Source organism: Leucoraja erinacea, chromosome 13, assembly GCF_028641065.1.
Source record: "Leucoraja erinacea ecotype New England chromosome 13, Leri_hhj_1, whole genome shotgun sequence".
Classification (NCBI taxonomy): Eukaryota; Metazoa; Chordata; class Chondrichthyes; order Rajiformes; family Rajidae; genus Leucoraja; species Leucoraja erinaceus.
Window position 1 is genome coordinate 54,433,366 of NC_073389.1, and position 16,637 is coordinate 54,450,002.

A 16,637-nucleotide genomic window follows, 5' to 3' on the forward strand; every position below is an offset into this window, starting at 1 on the left:
ACTTTTTCACCCAAAGAGTTGTGAATTTGTGGAATTCCCTGTCACAGAGGGCAGTGGAGGCCAAATTGGATGGATTTAATAGAGAGTTAGATAGAGCTCTCGGGGCTAGTGGAGTCGAGGGATATGGGGAGAAGGCAGGCACGATTTATTGATAGGGGACGACCATGGTCACAATGAATGGCGATGCAGGCTCGAAGGGCCGAATGGCCTCCTCCTGCACCTACTTTCTATGTTTCGATGTTAGTCGACATTCCCAGTCCCACTTTCCTCCGCAGTTGTTTAATCAATGAACGAATGAATAATTCATTGTCACATGTGACAAGCAAGTCCCAGTGAGATTCTTTGCTTGCATACCCAACGTATGCGAATAGTTGCCACATAAAGGGCGTTGACAAAGTACCCCGCACCAGGTTCCCCCTTTGTTCTGCCCCCTCCCGCCTAACGGCGGTCCCCCCCACGCCGAGTCCTCCAGCTCCAACGTGTCCCGTCCTCGACCGCCGACCATAGTCCGTTACACGGCGTGGAAACAGGCCTTTCTGCCCAACTTGCCCACACCGACCAACATGTCCCATCCACACTAGACCCAACTGCCCGCGTTTGGCCCATATCCCCCCAAACCTGTACCTGTTTCTTCAACGTTTCGATAGCCCCAGCCACAACTACCTCCTCTGGCAGCTTGTTCCATACACACACACACACCACACTTAGTGTGGATAAAGTTACCCCTCAGGTTCCTATTAAATCTTTGCCTCCTCACCTTAATCCCATGTCCTCTGTTCCTCAATTCCCCTACTCTGGGCAAGAGACTCTGTGCGTCTACCCGATCTATTCCTCCCATGATTTTATACACAACCAGGCAGGCTCCTCTCCGCAGCCTCCTGGGACGTGTCTAACGAAGGACTCATTGCAGTTGCACCAGAAGTCAACATTTTTATTGTCAGTGCAATGCTTAAAATTCTGACGTTATATTAAGTTTTCCCAAAATTTCACCACAGTTTTAAAAATACCAACCCCATTCCAGATAAATAATTAGCAAAGAGTTTAACGCAATATTTGAGATATTAACTTGCGTGGGAACAGTCGGCGAGCACACAAACAGCACCAAACCCTGACCTGCAGATGTGAGCTTGTTTGTGCTTGCATAATGTGTACGCAGGGAACAGGCAGTGAGTCTAACCGGTGTGGTCCCGTCTAGGGTTTACCAGCAGGAGGCACTGTCCTGAGAAGATGTTCCTCAATGTCCATCCTTCCAAACTCAGTCACTAAACCACAGAGAGACACAGAGAGTGCTGGAGTAACTCAGCGGGTCAGGCTGCATCTGTGGAGAACATGGATAGGTGACGTTTCACAGAGTGTTGGAGTAACTCAGCGGGTCAGGCTGCATCTGTGGAGAACATGGACAGGTGATGTTTCGGGACGTGTCCCTTTTTTGACGGGTTCCATGTTATCAGAATCCCTACAAGCTAGGAAAAATATACAGATGGTAAATTAATCTTACAAGAAGTCCCGATCCAAAACGTCACATATTCCTCTTATAGAAACTTACAAAATTCTTAAGGGGTTGGACAGGCTAGATGCAGGAAGATTGTTCCCGATGTTGGGGAAGTCCAGGACAAGGGGTCACAGCTTAAGGATAAGGGGGAAATCCTTTTAAAACCGAGATGAGGAGAACATTTTCACACAGAGAGTGGTGAATCTCTGGAACTCTCTGCCACAGAGGGTAGTTGAGGCCAGTTCATTGGCTATATTTAAGAGGGAGTTAGATGCAGCCCTTGAGGCCAAGGGGATCAGGGGGTATGGAGAGAAGGCAGGTACGGGATACTGAGTTGGATGATCAGCCATGATCATATTGAATGGCGGTGCAGGCTCGAAGGGCCGAATGGCCTACTCCTGCACCTAATTTCTATGTTTCTATGTCTATGTTTCTATATCCATGTTCTCCAGAGATTCTGCCTGACCCGCTGAGTTACTCTCTGGAGAACATGGATAGGAGTTTTTTCGGATCGGGATCCTTGGTTCAGACCAGTCCTGACGCGAAACGTCACCTATCCACGTTCTCCAGAGATGCTGCCCGACCCTCTGAGTTTTTTTATATATGAAGCAGCATCTGCAGTTCCTCCTTCCCTCATAAATAAGCGGAGTTCTCTCTAGCAGACTACAAAGGCACCTATTCATGGCGGGGGTCAAAGAGAAGGCATCGCGTGATCCCGTGGCAGATGCAATCCGCTCCGGGGTTGGAGTGGAATGCATGCCCGAGGCTGGCATGTTAATGGAGATGCCAGTCCAAGCCAAGGGGCACACCGCGGTCCACGTGCCCGCCACAGCTCCAGTGTTGTGCAAATATGCTTCTTCAGTAGCAGTGCGTGAGGTTGGCTTGTCACAAAGCCCCTCGTTCAAGCCTTCATCAGTGTTCCTTCATCCTGTGGGTCCGTCAGGGAGGAAACAGGAAAACTATTAGTGAGCGAGCCACAACTTCACCTTTCCAACAAACTCAATTATTGTCCCCAGCCATTTCCCTCGGTTGTTTCCATGACAATAAATGCGGAACGGTGGCGCAGCGGGTAGAGCTACTGCCTCACAGCGCCAGACACTCGGGTTCAATCCTGACTACCGGTTCTGTCTGTACGGAGTTTGCACCTTCTCCCCGTGACCTGCGTGGGTTTTTCCACTGGGTGCTCCAGTTTCCTCCCACACTCCAAAGACGTGCAGGTTTGCAGGTTAATTGGCTTGGTGTAATTGTGAATTGTCCCCAGTGTGTGTAGGATTGTGTTAATATGTGGGGGGCCCCTGGTTAGCACACTCATTGGGCTGAAAGGGCCCCATTTCCACGCTGTATCTCTGAACTAAACCTACATTTACTCCGCTAACCATCATTCAGCCCCGTCACCAACATTACTCGTTCCATCGCCTCCATCTCCATCTCCAGGCCTTTTTCTACGGTAAGAATCCGCCTGTCTGAAGAATGGCTCGGACTTGAAAAGTCTCCTATTCATATTCACCAGGGATGCGGCCCGACCCACTGAGTTACTCCAGCACTTTGTGTCTTTCATTGGTAAACTAGCATCTGCAGTTCCATGTTTCACCACCGAACTAATCCATCTACACTTCATGTGCAAGAAGGAACTGCAGATGCTGGTTTAAACCGAAGACAGACTCAAAAACCTGGAGTAACTCAGCGGGACAGGCAGCGTCTCTGGAGAGAAGGAATGGGTGATGTTTGGGTCGAGAGACTGAAGATTGGTCTCGACCCGAAACGTCACCCATTCCTTCTCTCCAGAGATGCTTCCTGTCCCGCTGAGTTACTCCAATATTCCGTGTCTATCTTCCATCTACACTTCACGCTGGCTTGGAAACACGGCCAATAGCTCCACCAGCATCGGTACTGCAGGTCACTGTAATCCGTTTTGCAAAAGAGTCAACACACAGTCGTTCTTTAGTTAGACACAAAATGGTGGAGTAACTCAATGGTCAGGCAGTATCCCTGGAGAGGAGGAATGGTCTTGACCCGAAACGTCACCTTCTCTCTAGGGATGCTGCCTGTCCTGCTGAGTTACTCCAGCATTCTGTGTCCACCTTCGATTTGAACCAGCATCTGCAGTTCTTTCCTACACACCTAGTCATTATTTAGTTTATTGATACAGCGGAGAAACAGACCCTTCGACCCACCAGGTCCATGCTGACCATCGATCACCCATCCACACTAGTTCTATATTATCCCACTTTCGCATCAACTCCCTACACACTAGGGGGCAATTTACAGAGTGTTAATAAACCTACAAGCCCGCACGCACGTCTTTGGGATGTGGGAGGAAACCAGGGCACCCGGACGGAGGAAACTCACGCGGTCACGGGGAGAACGTGCAAACTCCACACGCAGACAGTACCCGAGGTCAGGATCGAACCCGGGTCTCTGGCGCTGTGAGGCAGTAGCTCTACCCGCTGCACCACTGAATTTGTGAAAAGGATTTGCTGCCACAAAAAGATATGAATGACGTTCCCTACAATGTTACAGGGATAATTCATGCTGCAAGACTGGCATTAATTGCGCCGTCCTGTAGCAACAATATGATCAGAGCGATATATTTTCACAGAGTGCTGGAGAAACTCAGCGGGTCAGGCAGCATCTGTGGAGAACATGGATAGGTGACGTTTCACAGAGTGCTGGAGTAACTCAGCAGGTGCAGCAGCATCTATGGAGCTAAGGAAATAGGCAACGTTTCGGGACGAAACCCTTACGGGTTTCGGCCCGAAACGTTGCCTATTTCCTTCAGGGTTTCGGGAACCCGCTGAGTTACTCCAGCATTTTTGTCCGTTAACCTCCAGGTGCAGGAAGGAACTGCAGGCGCAGGTTTAAACCATAGACCGTCACAGAGTGCTGGAGTAACTCAGCGGGTCAGGCAGCATCTGTGGAGAACATGGATAGGTGACGTTTCACAGAGTGCTGGAGTAACTCAGCGGGTCAGGCAGCATCTGTGGAGAACATGGATAGGTGACGTTTCACAGAGTGCTGGAGTAACTCAGCGGGTCAGGCAGCATCTGTGGAGAACATGGATAGGTGACGTTTCACAGAGTGCTGGAGTAACTCAGCAGGTGCAGCAGCATCTATGGAGCTAAGGAAATAGGCAACGTTTCGGGCCGAAACCCTTCCGGGCCGAAACCCTTCCGGGTTTCAGCCCGAAACATTGCCTATTTCCAGAAGAGTTTTGGCCCGATACGATGCTGGTTCATTATGATGATGGACACAAAATGCTGGAGTAACTCAGCGGGTCAGGCAGCATCTGTGGAGAACATGGATAGGTGACGTTTCACAGAGTGCTGGAGAAACTCAGCGGGTCAGGCAGCATCTGTGGAGAATGCGGATAGGTGACGTTTTGGGTTGGGGCCCTTCTTCAGACAGAAAGAGGCCCGTCAACCCACAATGTCCATACCAAACTAATCTCCTCTGCCTCTGTATCCCTCCATTCCCTGCTCATCCATGTGCCGATGTTAAAGCCTCTGAAAAACCACTGTTGTATCTGCTTCCACCAGGCAGAATGTATTTACACCACTTATGGTCCCTGAAGGAGTGTGTCCATGGATCCCATCTCAAAACGTCTTCTCTCCATTCCTTCCACAGATGCTGCCCACCCCCAATTTGGGCCCCGTATCTGGGGAAGGATGTGCTAGCTCTGGAGATGGTCCAGAGGTGGTTTATAAGAATGATCCCAGGAATGTGCAGGTTAGCATATGATGAGCGTTTGATGACACTGGGCCTGTAATCGCTGGAGTTTAGAAGGATGAGGGGGGGGGGCCTCATTGAAACTTACAGAATAGTGAAAGTCCAGGATAGAGTGGATGTGGAGAGGATTTTTCCACGTGGGAGCATCTAGGGCCAGGGGTCGCAACCTCAAAATTAAAGGGCGCTCTTTTAGAAAGGCGGCGAGGAGGATCTTCTTTTATCAGAGGGTGGTGAATCTGTGGAACTCGTTGCCACAGAGGGCTGTGGAGGCCAAGTCAGTGGATATTTTAAAGGCAGAGATAGACAACTTCTTGATGAGAACAGGTGTCAAGGGTTATGGGGATGAAGGCAGGAAAACTGGATTAGGAGTGAGAGATCTACTCAGCCATAATTGAATGGCGGAGTGGACTCGATGGGCCCAATGACCCAATTCTACTCCAATAACTTGTGAATGTGAACTATTCCAGCACTTGGTGTTTTAACTCAAGATTCCAGCATCTGCATTTGGATCTTCTGCAGAAGTCTGCCCATTACAATCACCCAACTGGTATAATGCCAGAAGAGATGCAACTTACTCAATCTCATTTGTCTTCGGGGCTAAAATGTGAAGCTCCTTCAGTATCAGGCGAAACAGCAACTTGAAGCAAAAACAGAATTGTTACAACATCATTTTAGCTGCAAATTCAACCTCAAAGATGATTCAAATCCAACGACGACAGAATCACAGAAACATAGAAAAATAGGTGTAGGAGTAGGCCATTTGGCCCTTCGAGTGTGATCATGGCTGATCTTCTAAAATCAGTACCCCGTTCCTGATTTTTCTCCATATCCCTTTAGCCCCAAGAGTTCTATCTAATGAGAGAGAGAGAGTTAGATCGAACTCTTGGGGCTAAAGGGATATGGAGAAAAATATCCCATTCCACTGATTATGAATTTTATGTTTCTATAAGATTCTTTCTATAATCTTATAGACTTCTATAATCCAGAAAGCACCAAGGGTCTCAACATAATCCCATCGTTCACCACCAGCCTGTCACATAAATTAGTTTGGTCTTGAGATACAGCATGGAAACTGGCCCTTCGGCCCATCCAGTCCATGCCGACCATCCATCACCCTTTAACGCTACTTCAATGTTAGCCCATTTGTTTCATCCACTACTTTGAACATTGCAATCATATTTTTAAAACCAGTTGACTATTTAACACTTGCAGCGAATTCCTTGACCACATTAAGCAAGAGACCACGGTGGCGCAGCGGTAGAGTTGCTGCCTTACAGCGAATGCAGCTCCGGAGACCCAGGTTCAATCTCGACTACAGGTGCTGTCTGTACGGAGTATCCTCAGAGATTTTTGGATTCCTCCCACACTCCAAAGGCGTGCAGGTTTGTAGGCTAATTGGCCTGGTATAAATGCAAATTGTCTCTAGTTTGTGTAAGATAGTGTTAATGTGCGGGGATCGCTGGTCGGTACGGACTCGGTGGGCCGAAGGGCCTGTTTCCACGCTGTATCTCCAAACTAAATTAAACTAAAGAGAGGGTTTCTCGTGTAAATTTAGGAGCCGAGACAAAACGGGGGGGAAAAAAAAAGTCAGGAAAAGCAGGAATTCACCATTTTGTTCCAGATAACGTTACACTGTCTGGGGTGGTGAAGTTGGCTGGGTAGCAGAAGGTTCACTGGCGACTATATGCTTTTAATACCCTCAAGTGGGATGATAAAATGGGGCGGCACGGTACTGCCTTACAGCGCCAAAGTCCCAGGTTCAACCCTGACAACATGGAGTTTGCACATTCTCGCTGTACATTCTCCCTGTGACCACGTGGGTTTCTCCAGGAGCTCCGATTTCCTCTCACACTTCAAAGCCATGTGGGTTGGTAGGTGAATTGGCTTCTGTAAATTGTAAATGGCCCTGGGTGAGTAGGATCGTGCTTGTGTACTGGGTGATCGCTGGTCGGCGTTGACTCGGTGGGCCGAATCGAAGGGGCTGTTTCCATGCTGCATCTTCCAACTCCATGCACCACTGCACCGCCCCATTTGATGCATGCTGCAGCTCTCTGCCTGAAGCCAAGCTGGAGGGTGAGGGAGGGAGGGAGGGAGGGAGAGCCCATTGTAGAGCACGTACACTCCTTTGTGGGCATGCAGATATTCCACGGGCTTCAAGGCGGTGATGGTTTGGATTGGCTTGCTTCTGCTGGGCTTGGACTAGGGGCCAGAAGCAGACTCCACTCTGCATAAAGGAGAAGCGATTGGCCCCGGGGATGAGTGGGTTAACATACAGTGACCTCTAGTCGGCGCTGGGCCTCTACTTGCTAGAGTTTAGAAGGTTCAAGGGGGGGGGACATCATTGAAACTTACCAAATAGTGAAAGGCCAGGATAGAGTGGATGTGGTGAGGACATTTCCACTGTAGGAGTGACCTTAGTTTAGAGATACAGCACAGAAACAGGCCCTTCAGCCCATCAAATCCCCGCACACCAACACCATCCTACACACAATAGGGAAAAACAATTTCACCGAAGCCAATTAACCTACAAACCTGCATGTCCTAAGAGAACCCACGCAGGTCACAGGGAGAAAGCACAAACTCCGTACAGACAGCACCAGTAGTCAGGGTCGAACCCGGGTGTCGGGCCCTGTGAGGCAGCAACTCCACCACTGTGCCACCGTGCTGCCTATTTGATGGGCTGCATGGCCTAGTTCTGCTCCTATAGCTTATGAACACGATCAAACATTCAAAGCCGAGCAGCCTCCCCCGAAGGTGCTCGCACTCTATGGGCCAGTGGCTGCTACGGTCCCGACACAGAAACAAACAAGGGGTAACGAGGGGCGAAGTGAGGAGAGGGTCTTGCCACTCACCAACAAAGCACAGCCATCTGCCACCATCAACATGTAAAAGACATTGTTCCATCCCGTGGGGGAGATGAGACCAGCTAACAAAGGTCCTAAAGCAGCACCTGTGGAGAGGAGAAGGGATAGGAGTTAGTCTGGATCAAGACAGCAGCGTACCAACCTGCCGGAGTAACTCAGCGGGTGAGGCAGCATCTATGGAGAGAAGGAATTGGCGACGTTGCAGGTAGAGTACCTTCTTCTGAGGAATGGTCTCGACCCAAAACGTCGCCAATTCCTTCTCCATAGGTGCTGCCTCACCCGCTGAGCTGCACCAGCATTTTGTGTCTATCTTTGCTTTATCAATACAATACAATATCACTTATTTGTGTCATTTGAACCTCATTGAGGTTCAAACGAAATGTGGTTTCTGCAGTCATACACACAAGAAAAAGAACCAAGACACAACACAATTTACACAAACATCCATCACAGTGAATCTCCTCCTCACTGTGATGGAAGGCAAAGTCTTATCTCTCCCCTGCTCTCCTCATTCTCCTCCCGATGTCAGAGTCAAAGCCCCCCGGCGGGCGATGGTAAGTGTCCCGCGATCATTAAAGCCGCGCGGGGCGATGCAAGGCCGCGCTCCGGGTCTTGGTGTTGGAGCCCCCGGCGGGCGCCAACAAGTCCCGCGGCCATTAAAGCTGCGCCGGGCGATGTAAGGCCCCGCTCCAGGTCATCCTTAACCCCGCTACTCGGGCGGGAGAAGTCGCCGTTGCGGAACCCCCGAAAAGCAGTCCCCCAGCAGGGGACCCGCGGGCTCCCGGTGTCACCGTCCACCAGACCTGCGGTTGGAGCCTCCCAATCCCCGGGGTCGGGTCACAGCCGCGCGCCACCACCGCTCCTCCCGCTCCGAACTCGGCCAGCTCCGCGACTGGAGCCCCAGGTCGTTCCGGTTGGAGGCCGCTCCACGGTGCTCGGCCCCAACGACAAAGGACGGGTTCTCCTTGCAGGAGAAAGATTTAAAAAGTTTCCCCCATCCCCCGCCCCCCACACACATACCCAATTAAAAAAAAACCACTATAAACTACACTTAAACATTCAAACGCTACAAAAAAAAACGACAGACAAGACTGCAGAGGGCGCTGCGACGCGAGTCGCGCTGCCCACCCTTATCAGCATCTGCAGTTCTTTCTTAAACATAAAGTAGAGAGCACGCTGTCTGGTTGCATGGAAACCTGGCTGCCCAGCAACAAAGGTGATGACAGAGAGTGATGGGCACTGCCCGCTCCATCACGGGTACTGACTTCCCCACATTCCAAGGGATCTCAAGCAGCGCTGCCTTCAAAGAGTGATCAATATCATCAAAGAAACCACACTGCCCTGGCCATGCTCTCGTTTCACTCCCACAATGGTGGCAAGAACAGGAAGGCAGATTATTTTCTGAACGGTGTCAAGATAGGAAATGGGGAGGTACATAGAAACATAGAAATTAGGTGCAGGAGTAGATGCCATTCGGCCCTTCGAGCCTGCACCGCCATTCAATATGATCATGGCTGATCATCCAACTCAGTATCCCGTACCTGCCTTCTCTCCATACCCTCTGATCCCCTTGGCCACAAGGGCCACATCTAACTCCCTCTTAAATATAGCCAATGAACTGTGGCCTCAACTACCCTTTGCGGCAGAGAGTTCCAGAGATTCACCACTCTCTGTGTGAAAAAAGTTCTTCTCATCTCGGTTTTAAAGGATTTCCCCCTTATCCTTAAGCTGTGACCCCTTGTCCTGGACTTCCCCAACATCGGGAACAATCTTCCTGCATCTAGCCTGTCCAACCCCTTAAGAATTTTGTAAGTTTCTATAAGATCCCCTCTCAAGCTGTGACCCCTCGTCCTCGTTCATCAGTCAGCGAGTAAGAATGTGTAAGAAAGAACTGCAGATGCTGGTTTTTAGACAAAAAATGCTGGAGTAACTCAGCAGGTGAGGCAGCATCTCTGGAGAGAAGGAATGGGCAGCTGCCCATTCCTTCTCTCCGGAGATGCTGCCTCACCCGCTGAGTTGCTGAAAGCAAGCCTGCAGGTATCGCAGGCAGTGAAGAAAGCTAATGGCATGATGGCCTTCATAACAAGAGGAGTTGAGTAGAGGAGCAAAGAAGTCCTTCTGCAGTTGTACAGGGCCCTAGTGAGACCACACCTGGAGTATTGTGTGCAGTTTTGGCCCCCTAATTTGAGGAAGGACATTCTTGCTATTGAGTGCAGTGTAGGTTCACCAGGTTAATTCCCGGGATGGCGGGACTGTCATATGCTGAAAGAATGGAGCGACTGGGCTTGTATGTACTGGAATTTAGAAGGATGAGAGGGAATCTTATTGAAACACATAAGCTTATTAAGGAATTGGACATGCAAGAGGCAGGAAACGTGTTCCCGATGTTGGGGGAGTCCAGAACCAGGGGCCACAGTTTAAGAATAAGAGGTAGGCCATTTACGATGGAGATGAGGAAAACCTTTTTCAGCCAGAGTTGTGAATCTGTGGAATTCTCTGCCTCAGAAGTCAGTGGAGGCCGATTCTTTGAATGCTTTCAAGAGAGAGTTAGACAGAGCTCTTAAAGATAGACAAAGTTGACATGGACAAGCTTTTCCCATTGAGAGTAGGGAAGATTCATACAAGAGGACATGACTTCAGAATGAAGGGACAGAAGTTTAGGGGTAACATGAGGGGGAACTTCTTTACTCAGAGAGTGGTAACTGTGTGGAATGAGCTTCCAGTGGAAGTGGTGGAGGCAGGTTCGATTTTATAATTTAAAAATAAATTGGATAGGTATATGGATGGGAAAGGAATGAGGGTTATGCAGGCAGATGGGACTAGGGGAAAATAATTGTTCAGCACGGACTTGTAGGACCGAGATGACCCGTTTCCGTGCTGTAATGCTATATGGTTATAGCAGAGTCAGGGAATATGGGGAGAAGGCAGGAACGGGGTACTGAGTGTGGATGATCAGCCATGATCACAGTGAATGGCGGTGCTGGCTTGAGGGGCAGAATGGCCTACTCCTGCACCTATTGTCTATAAGGAAGGTACAGGAGCCCGAAAACCAGGACCACCAGGTTCAAGAACAGCTTCTCCACAACAACCATCATGCTCTTGAACACTGCACAACAAACCTCAGCAACTGTGATCTACAAACTGTGTGTTTGGTTGCAGTACGGAATTTGTTCTTTGCACTGTTATGGTTGAAGTATTAGTTAATATTTTATTGTATTATTGATTATTATATATTCAGCGTGTACTGCATGTACAGGCCTGTTGTTGCTGCAGGTAGAATTTCATTGATCAATTATTGGTACATCTTTAGTTTAGGAATACAGCATGGAAACAGGACCTTCGGCCCATGGAGTCCGCACCGACCATCGATCACCAGCACGCTAGTGCTAGCCATAACAATTTACAGATGCAAATTAACCTACATACATGCACGTCTTAGAATGCGAGACTAAACCGGAAAATCCGGAGAAAACCCGCGCAGGTCACGGGGAGATTGTACAAACTGCGTACAGACAGCACCCAAGGTCAGGGTGGGACCCAGGTCTCTGCCGCTGGGATGTAGCAGCTCTACCCACTGCGTCGCCACAACCATTGACAATTAAACACCCGTGACTCTCTCTGGCTTGTCTGTCAGTCTGAGAGTGCCGCCAATTCCTAGCAGGAGCAGTGGGGATTTCACACCACAAACATGTTTGCAGTTTCTCAATCTAAGGTGTTACCTTGTGTCATCTAACATCGCCTGCCATTCATCTGCCTCTTTAAAGTGTTTGCGTTATTAGTCATGGAGTCAGAGTGTGGAAACAGACCCTTCGGCCCAACTTGCCCACGCCGGCCAACATTTCCCAGCTGCCTGCGTTTGTCCCATATACCTCCAAACCTGTCCTGTCCATGTACCCGTCTAACTGTTTCTTAAATGTTGCGATAGTCCCAGCATCAACTACCTCCTCTGCCAGCTTGTTCCATACACCCACCACCCTTTGTGTGCAAATGTTTACCCCTCAGATTCCTATTAAATCTTTTCCCCTTCGCCTTAAACCAAAGATACTAGGTCCTCTAGTATCTTCACCTTAAACCTATGTCCTCTGGACCTCGATTCCCCCACTCTGGGCTAGCGACTGTGCACCTACCCGATCTATTCCTCTCATGATATTACACACCTCAATAAGATCACCCCTCATCCTTTTGCGCTCCAAGGTATAGAGTCCCAGCCTACACAACCTCTCCCTATAGCTCAGACCCTCTGGTCCTGGCAATGTTAATATTGACCAAATTAAAGACACCATAAAATGGAGGATTGCTTAACCTTTGTCAGTGGAAATTTACAGGCTGGGGATGGTGCTAGCCAGTCTAAGCCCAGATTGATATGCAGGATGGTAAGAGATCCAGGTGTTCTCATTTCCCCTTAATTGATAAAATGTATAAAAACTCTGCAAATAAACTTAAATGCATTGATGTGATTGATTTGCTACAAACGAATTGTAAATAGTGTAAATAATGTTGCGAGATAGTTACCCTGCTGCTTGTTGATTGGTTAAAAGTGTTAAGCCCTGGCAGGTTTGTTTGAATTTCAGGGTAAATGTTGCATTACTCAGCTTCCTTCCAGAAGCTTCCCCTAGAGACAATGCATGGGAGACTCTGTTATTGGTTTGGGGAACTGTCAATAATGTAATTAATGATGTAATTAGAATGTTTGATTAGATTGTAAAGAGGCCACCCCTATGTATTTCGGCCCCTCAAGGTTTCGTGGACCGATAAAAGGTGGCTCCATCTTAGATCAGTGTCGCTGTTCTGGAGGAGCGCTTGGGACTGCGTGACCTTTTGGAGTGTTTCTGCTTGCACGAGGCTGAAAGGCTTGGCCAGGCAGATACAAGGATCGAACCCGCGATGGTTTAGGTATCGTATAGGGGAATTTGCTGTTCAATCTAAAAGTAAAGATTAGTTGTTCCAGTGTTTGACTCGGTGGTTTTTGACTGAACTAGACTAGGGGGTAAGATTGAGAAGAGCGTATGTACAGCAACATCCTCGTAAATCTTCTCTGTAGCCTTTCCAGCTTGACAACATCTCTGACATAACATGGTGCCCAGAACTGAACACAATACTCGAACTGCGGCCTCACCTATGGAACCGGTCCCATCAATGATGGCAGTCACAGTGGACAAGGCTTTGGAATTTCCTGTCAAGCTCTTGTGTGTGCCCTGAAATCAGAAACCATCCAGGAGTTAACAGAATCACCGCCCACAGCCCTCAAATCTGTTGCCATTTAGAGATACAGCGCAGAAACAGGCCCTTCGGCCCACCGAGTCCGCGCCGACCGCCCATCTTTGGAGTGTGGGAGGAAACCGGAGATCCCAGAGAAAACCCACGTGGGTCACGGGGAGAACGTGCAAACCGCGTGCACACCCGCCCCCATAGTCAGGATCAAACCCGGGTCTCTGGTGCAGTCAAGTAAGGCCAATTTTATTTCTATAGCACATTTAAAAACAACTCTCGTTGACCAAAGTGCTTTATATCAGTGCAGGTACTAATGTGCTACATACAGTGGTACATAGATCTAACAATACATACATAAATACATACAGCGCTCCCTCAGACGACCTTTACAAAGGCTTGAGAGTAGAAATGAGTTTTAAGTCTAGACTTAAAAGAGTTGATGGAGGGAGCAGTTCTGATGGGAAGAGGGATGCTGCTGTTCCACAGTCTAGGAGCTGCAACTGCAAAAGCCCGGTCGCCCCCGAGCTTATGCCTCACCCCCCTGCAGGAACTATACAACAGGAGGTGCAACTCCAGAGCAAACAAAATCATGGGAGACCCCTTCCACCCCTGCAACGGACTGTTCCAGCTGCTACGGTCGGGAAAACGCCTCTGTTGCCATGCGGTGAGAACGGAGAGGTTGAGAAGGAGTTTCTTCCCAGAGGCCATTCGGACTGTAAACGCCTATCTCACCAGGGACTAACTCTACAGAACGTTTTTCCTTCCATTATTTATTATGTAAAAGAATATGTGTGTTATGATTGTGTTTATAGTTTGTTTGGTTGTTTTGTTGTTTGTCTTTTGCACAAAAGTCCGCGAGCATTGCCACTTTCATTTCACTGCACATCTCGTATGTGTATGTGACAAATAAACTTGACTTGACTTGACTTGGCCTAGACCGCGGGATGGTCAGTAACCCCAAGTCGGCCGATCTGAGGGACCTGGAAGTGGAGTGGTGGGAAAGAGGCAGCAACTCGACTGCTGCGCCACCGTGCGCCCTGTTGCTGCTGGACGTAATCACTCACCAAATCAGCAGACACTGCAGTTGTGATCAGTGCGTACGGTCCATTCACCAATGCCCCGCAAACAATCAGCATCACTGTGGAGCAGAAAGCGCAGCGTTATAACCATATAACCATACAACAATTACAGCACGGAAACAGGCCATCTCGGCCCTACAAGTACGTGCCGAATAACTTTTTTCCCTTAGTCCCACCTGCCTGCACTCATACCATAACCCTCCATTCCCTTCTCATCCATATGCCTATCCAATTTATTTTTAAATGATACCAATGAACCTGCCACCACCACTTCCACTGGAAGCTCATTCCACACCGCTACCACTCTCTGAGTAAAGAAGTTCCCCCTCATGTTACCCCTAAACTTCTGTCCCTTAATTCTGAAGTCATGTCCTCTTGTTTGAATCTTCCCTATTCTCAAAGGGAAAAAGCTTGTCCACATCAACTCTGTCTATCCCTCTCATCATTTTAAAGACCTCTATCAAGTCCCCCCTTAACATTCTGCGCTCCAGAGAATAAAGACCTAACTTATTCAACCTTTCTCTGTAACTTAGTTGTTGAAACCCAGGCAACATTCTAGTAAATCTCCTCTGTACTCTCTCTATTTTGTTGTCACCTGCACCCAGTTACAGAGTAAAGCTTTATTTAGCATGCTCTCCAATCACACCAGACAATACGTGCAAGAAGGAAATGCAGATGCGGGTTTACACCTGACGATAGACACAAAAAGCTGGAGTAACTCATCCGGACAGGCAGCATCTGTGAAGAAAAGGATTGGGCGACCCTTCATCAGACTAAAGAGCGGGGAGGAAGATTGCAACCATCTGCCCCGTTTCGACGAATGCAATCAAATGTGTGTGCACACAATCAAATAAGATCAAATAGAACAAGCTATCCGGCAACTTTCGGCTGTGCACGCCATACGCAAGAAGAAGAACTAGAAGACTAAAGAGCCTGTTCAAGAAGGAACTGCAGATGCTGGAAGATCGAAGGTACACAAAATTGCTGGAGAAACTCAGCGGGTGCGGCAGCATCTATGGAGTGAAGGAAATAGGCGACGTTTCGGGCCGAAACCCTTCTTCAGACTGATGGGGGGTTGGGGGGGGGGGGGGGGGGGAGAAGGAAGGAAAAGGGGAGGAGGAGGAGCCCGAGGGCGGGCGGATGGGAGGGTGGGAGGAGACAGCTAGAGGGTTAAGGAAGGGGAGGAGACAGCAAGGGCTAGCAAAATTGGGAGAATTCAATGTTAATGCCATCCGGATACAAGCAACCCAGGCGGAATACGAGGAGCTGTTCCTCCAATTTCCGCTGTTGCTCACTCTGGCAGAACTAAAGAGGCTGTTCCACAGGCGATTTTTTTAGGCGACTACAGGCAACTAGGCCCCATGGTCTCCGGGGTGTCGCCTGTGTGGTTGCGAGTCGTCTCCTCAGTCGCCCAGAGGCGTAGCGTCTTTCGGGTCGCCGTTGGATTTTAAACACGTTCAAAAATCTTCAGCGCCAATGAGCGTAGCTCGACTTCTCCCGACGTAGGTGCTGTCGTAGGTTGTCGCCTGGTGACGCAAGGGGAAGAGGCAGAGGCAGGAAACCTTTCTAGGGATAATTTTGAGATGGAAAGCCCAAATGGGAATGAGGTGGTGTGAAGATTACAGCAAACAATCTCTTGCCAATGAGGGTGGGAGATTAGATCATTCTGTGGAAGGTGCTACCCAAAATCAGCAACCAAACACAGAATGTTTAAGAAGGAACTGCAGATGCTAGAAAATTGAAGGTAGACAAAAATGCTGGAGAAACTCAGCGGGTGCAGCAGCGTCTATGGAGCGAAGGAAATAGGCAACGTTGCCTATTTCCTTCAGGGTTTCGGCCCGAAACGTTGCCTATTTCCTTCAGGGTTTCAGGCCCGAAACGTTGCCTATTTCCTTCAGGGTTTCGGCCCGAAACGTTGCCTATTTCCTTCAGGGTTTCGGCCCGAAACGTTGCCTATTTCCTTCGCTCCACAGATGCTGCTGCACCCGCTGAGTTTCTCCACCATTTTTGTCTACCAAACACGGAATATTGTCATAAGGTCAGAAGTGATAGGAGCAGAATTAGGCCATTCGGCCCATTAAGTCCACTCTGCCATTCAATCTCTCTCTTCCTCGTAACCCCATTCTCCTGCCTTCTCCCCATAACTCTTGACACCCATACTAATTAAGAAATTAGTTATCTCTGCATTAAAAGTATCCACTGACTCGTGGCCTCCGCAGCCGTCTGTGGCAAAGAATTCCACAGATTCACCACCCTCTGACTAAA

General features: G+C 49.0%; 1 protein-coding gene across 1 annotated transcript in view; it reads right to left on the reverse strand.

Annotated features, from left to right (window-relative positions):
- Positions 1-1,941: 1,941 nt before the first annotated feature.
- Positions 1,942-16,637, reverse strand: part of slc37a1 (solute carrier family 37 member 1) — a 67,413-nt gene continuing 52,717 nt past the window's right edge. Inside the window, exons 16-20 of the mRNA XM_055645273.1 lie at positions 14,358-14,431; positions 13,199-13,277; positions 8,071-8,168; positions 5,794-5,855; positions 1,942-2,420 (exon numbers count right to left, since the gene is read on the reverse strand). Of these exons, the coding sequence (XP_055501248.1) occupies positions 2,405-2,420; positions 5,794-5,855; positions 8,071-8,168; positions 13,199-13,277; positions 14,358-14,431 (329 nt within the window). The 3' untranslated portion in view covers positions 1,942-2,404. The remainder of the gene's footprint in view (positions 2,421-5,793; positions 5,856-8,070; positions 8,169-13,198; positions 13,278-14,357; positions 14,432-16,637) is intronic.